General features: G+C 36.3%; 1 protein-coding gene across 1 annotated transcript; it reads left to right on the forward strand.

The window, feature by feature from the left end:
* The first annotated feature begins 2846 nt into the window (after window positions 1-2846).
* Window positions 2847-4784, forward strand: LOC131599726 (DNA-directed RNA polymerases II, IV and V subunit 9A-like). Its single transcript, XM_058871997.1, has 4 exons — window positions 2847-2973; window positions 3060-3135; window positions 3226-3384; window positions 4563-4784. The coding sequence occupies exons 1-4, from the start codon at window positions 2945-2947 to the stop codon at window positions 4641-4643; spliced, it is 345 nt and encodes a 114-aa protein (XP_058727980.1). The 5' UTR covers window positions 2847-2944; the 3' UTR covers window positions 4644-4784.
* Window positions 4785-5034: the final 250 nt, after the last annotated feature.

Here is a 5034-nt window from a genome sequence, read left to right on the forward strand (position 1 = left end):
ATCACAACCATCATGGGATTATACACAATTTCCATGTTATTATGTTAAAATCACTATATAACATAACATGTTTCCATACAAGCTCACTGAATCGCAATTATGACATCGTTCCCCATCTATGCCTCTGGATTTCTCATGGATGAGATGAATCGTCTTACGTGACTACTCGCTCAGGTGTACACACCGAAGTACCTCTTACATTTGAGTATCACAACATAAGTTATTTACCCTAACCTAAGTTATCTTTACTAATTCATTCACCTAGATATCACTCTATGTTTACTCTCATTCATCATCATCATCATCAAACTTGCTTCATTCATTATTATTTCAATACATACACATCATAATATGATACATTAAGTACATATAATGGTTCACTACCATTATCCGAATGATAATTGGAACACAAGCATGGTTTCTCTTTACCAAAAGGTAGAACATTAGACTAGATTTCTAATGTATCTGACCTCACATCAATCAGAGTTACGAATCTCGCTTTATGGTGGAAACATCGAAACAAACAATTTCCCAATGTTTTGGAACTCTCACTTAGCGAGACATCAAAGCGAGCTCTCGCCCAGTGAGCTCCCAGCAAGGCTCAAGCAAGGTCAAAGAGAATGGCATTTTTCTCAAAATTATTTGTCTCGCTTAGTGAGACATACCCTCGCCTAACGAATATAGCAGAACAACTTCTGCACTGGGAATGATACACTCACCTAGCGAGATATTCTCTCGCTTAGCAAAAATTGTAGAACACGCCTAGTAAGAAAACATAACAGGAAGGGGAAATAAGTCACACAACTCACAATGCATCATCATATTGCACACAATAACACCAATTAACATGTTTTAACATAAATAGGCACGCAAAACAATGAGATAATCATGTATTAACATCAATTTCACACATATAGCAAAAAATCATAAAACCCTAACTCCCATTTCATGAATTTTTTCTTAAAGCTATGTCTAACCAGGATCCCACCTCTAAAATATGAAGATGATGAAAGATTTAGGATGAGTTATGGATGATTCGAGCTTTGATCTTCACTTCCAAGCTTTTCCTCTTTTTCTTTTCTTCTCTTCTTCTCTTTTCTCTTTTCTCTATTGCTCCTGTTACTAGAAAATGATAAAATGAATGGCATAAGAGAGAAGAAGAGAAAATATCTAGGTTGGACTTTTGTCCCCTAGTGAAACAATTGTCAACCAGTGACACCAAAATATCATTTCTTGTACTAATTAGTAAGGATCAAGCGAATTGAGTAAAAATTAATCTTGTATGAATATACTAATTACTCTATTTGTTTCAAGTGACAAAGAATATAACATTTAAGAACTCAATCTGTCTCAAATGACAAGGAATATATCACTTTAGAGGATATGAGATATTACATTTATCTTATGTGTGAATGGAATTGATATGTGTTTCTTGGACAACCGACATTTGGAAGTCCCGTCTGACTGCCTAGTGATCGATTTTATCTTCAAAATGATATAAGGCGTCTCGCCTATCTCCTCTCAAAGGCTTTAACTATCAAATTTAGTCACGTCACACCCTGTTCTCCAATCCCAAGGAGCATCAATTGTATTGGTAATCGACTTGGGCGGTCACGAACGTTGCTTTCCTTTTATAAGGTTCGAACATTTGTATGTGGGTGCACTTAAAATAAGCACCCATAAATGAAAACAACTTGTGTCCAGTCAAGTTGCTTAACTAGTATGAGTTTTTTTGATTGAGATCAATATAGCTGACATACGTCCTCCACCTCCCGACAGATTTCTTAACTAGTATGACGTTGGAGATCCATCGGTGTATTTTAACTTAGAAATGAAGTTGGTTCCTAACATTCCTTCGGTAGTGTTGGTGGTAGCCTTAACCTTTTCTAAAGACTACTTTTCTTCTTCGTTGTGTGCGTCAGTTCGTCCAACCGGGTGGTAGGAGCTCATTCAACCGATACGCCTTCTTCAGTAGCCGGTCGATGGGTTTGTTGGATCCACAAGGTTTTCTTTCTCCCTCTATTTTGGCCAGTGTGTAGGAGATTCCCTTTCATGTTCATCTTAGGTTATAGTCGGATCTTGTCCATTTATAGTGTATATTGAGTTTCTTATACTAACAACGCCTATCGCTAAGATGGATAAGGATCATAAATACATGGCAGATGCTCGTTCCTTCGACCGCGATAACGCTAATTCACGGTTTCTTTCAGTTTCCCTTCTAGATAAGGTGAGATATAGTGATGATGAATGAATCGTCCTCATCCTAAGGTTTCCTTTTGGATCTTTTTAACTACAGTCATCAGAGTTGCTAATTGGATCGGGGGATCTAAAGGGAATGGATTCCGCCATAACTAAGATCGAAATGTGATTTCTTCGCAATTTGGCTTTGGATCAAAAGGGATTTAATTGTGGAATATCGAAGAAATTCAACGTTGTATCCCATAGACGACAACACAGTTCCTTATTTGAACCAGAATTGGTGTTAATTGGTGACATATGACTCTATAACTAAGCTATGATATGGTGGTGCATGGTGAACTTGCAAAGTTATCACTCAAATACCTAAGTCAATTACATAGTTTAAGATGAGTGTAATAAAATGAATGAAGATTAGAAAGTATACTCTTTTTTTGTGCGGACTACATACGTTAAATAATTTTAATTAGTGTACGAATGGTTGGACTCTTGCACTTGGGCTTGTTGGACTCTTGCACTTGGGCTTTGACCGGCCTGAACAAATTTATTATAATTATCATAAATATAAAGTGAAAAAAATTACTCTAATATTCTATTAAAAATTAAAAGGAACACTTATTTTATTATTTTATTTTAGAACAAATAATTAGTGAAAAGGAGAGAAGTGGGAGGGAAGAGAAGGAAGCATCAAGCAGCGAAAGAGTGTGTAGAATCAGTCAAGTCTCGTTCTCTTCTTCCTCTGCCAAAGATGAGTACCATGAAATTTTGCCGTGAATGGTTCGATTCTCCTCTCTTCATCTTCCATTTTACCTCTTTTCATCTTTCATAAATTAATTAATAACTTCGTTTTCTTCAATTCACAGTAACAACATTCTATACCCTAAAGAAGACAGAGACGCTAAGATACTTCTCTATGCTTGCCGCAATTGCGATCACCAGGTTCTTCTTTCTCCCATTCCAATTGTAACCTATTGTAATTTCCTGTTAACATTATTAGCTTATTGTTGAGTTGATGTTGTTGTTGTTCAGGAGAATGCTGATAACTTCTGTGTGTATAGAAATGAAATTCATCACTCTGTTGGAGAGCGCACTCAAGTCTTGCAGGATGTAGCTGCAGATCCAACTCTTCCTCGTACCAAGGCTGTTCGCTGCGTTCAATGCAACCACGGCGAAGCTGTCTTTTTCCAGGTAAAACGGCCGCATTATAACGCTATCATATAGTAGAATTTGAATAAATTGTTATTGCTCTACGATGCGCTATTTAGTACTATGTGTTGTCAAATAGTGGTTATAGCACGGTGGAATAGCCGAGTAAGTTTGAACAATGCAAATCCATATGAACAGAAGAAAGCATGTTTTGAAGTACAGAAAAGACTCACTTCATGTCTATGGCAACTGGCCAAACTACATGCAGTTTCCATTGACCTATGTCTATGGCAACTGGCCAAACTACATGCAGTTTCCATTGACCTATGTCTATGGCAACTGGCCAAACTACATGCAGTTTCCATTGACCTAATTTTTACAAAGTCGATCATCTGAACCAGTAATAACATATCTTCATAACAGATCAAATGTAGCTGTAGTATAAAATTAGACTCAGTTGCATGACATTATTAAACAGCCCAACTCCAAAACCTCAGGAAAATTCATGAAAAACAGCTAGGGAAATAGTACACACAGCATGAAATTCAGGGCATTTATGTTCATTTTATGATTGTGTGAGATCATGTTTAATCAGCTGTATGGGGTATTTGATGTAGAAGGTTCTGTATGGGTGACCCTTTGCCCCCAAACTTCTGTGCCATAGGATTGTGCTTGTGGCTTCTCTTTTCCTCTTCTGCTCTGGCTATTATGAGTGAGAGGTTTCAATTTCTGAAATCAGGGACTAGAAATGGGCACCTTTGGTAGAAGGCATGTGAACTGTATAGGGTTGTAATTTATAAAGTGCCACAACTCATGACAATTTCATAGATGTTAGAAGGCGCGTGAATTGTTGTATAAGATCGTACAAGTTTGAAAACCTTTATATATTGTCTTTTTCTTGTTTTAATGCAACAAAATTCATTAGCTGGTGTATCTGCCTGCCACCTCAAGTTTAAAATGAAAATAAAGTTTGAACAAGTGTGAATATTGTTCTGCTTTGCATGTATAGATTGTTGCATGGTTCTAGGCACAGATTGTTGCAATGTATAGAATTATGCTATTTTCCTTTTAGTGGCAAGATATTACATTTCGATACTCTAATCTTTATAGACTGTAAATTACACTTTTGAATGCATTTTTGGCAAATGTCTAACACCGTCTTGATCAGAAACCTTATTTTGAGTACTTATGGATCATCTGATATTGTAAAATGTATGCAGGCAACTGCCAGAGGGGAGGAAGGAATGACTCTCTTCTTCGTTTGCTGCAACCCAAACTGTGGACACCGTTGGAGAGACTGAGATCTGTGGCTGCTCAAATCAAGGTTTAACTGTTAAGGAAATCTAACATATTTTGTAGTTATATGAAAACTTGGCATGTGTGCTACCTGTTTTAACTGTAGTTGTTGACCCTGAATTTTTTTTGATTAGTTAAAAGGAAAAGGAGGGGTGGAGAAATCTAGAATCAAAATGCCATTTTCATTTTCTGGTTGCTTTTGAGATAAATATTGTGACAATACCAAAACTAATCCTTTCCATTAGTTTTCTTCAATTAAAGAGCTTCAATCAATACATTTTAAACTGCAATGGTAAATCTGACTATAAATTATCTCTTTGAAAAAATACAATCAAATAACATAAAATTGTTTGTGTTTATAAATATTACTCAACATTGGAGGTAAACAAAGTAAAA

The sequence above is a fragment of the Vicia villosa genome, linkage group LG4, assembly GCF_029867415.1.
Source record: "Vicia villosa cultivar HV-30 ecotype Madison, WI linkage group LG4, Vvil1.0, whole genome shotgun sequence".
NCBI classification, from domain to species: domain Eukaryota; kingdom Viridiplantae; phylum Streptophyta; class Magnoliopsida; order Fabales; family Fabaceae; genus Vicia; species Vicia villosa.

Coding starts and splice junctions, on each gene's coding strand:
- LOC131599726 (XM_058871997.1), top strand. CDS start 2,945: ATGAGTACCATGAAATTTTGCCGTGAATG. Junction 2,974..3,059: donor ATGAAATTTTGCCGTGAATG/GTTCGATTCTCC, acceptor TTCAATTCACAG/TAACAACATTCTATACCCTA. Junction 3,385..4,562: donor GCGAAGCTGTCTTTTTCCAG/GTAAAACGGCCG, acceptor AAATGTATGCAG/GCAACTGCCAGAGGGGAGGA.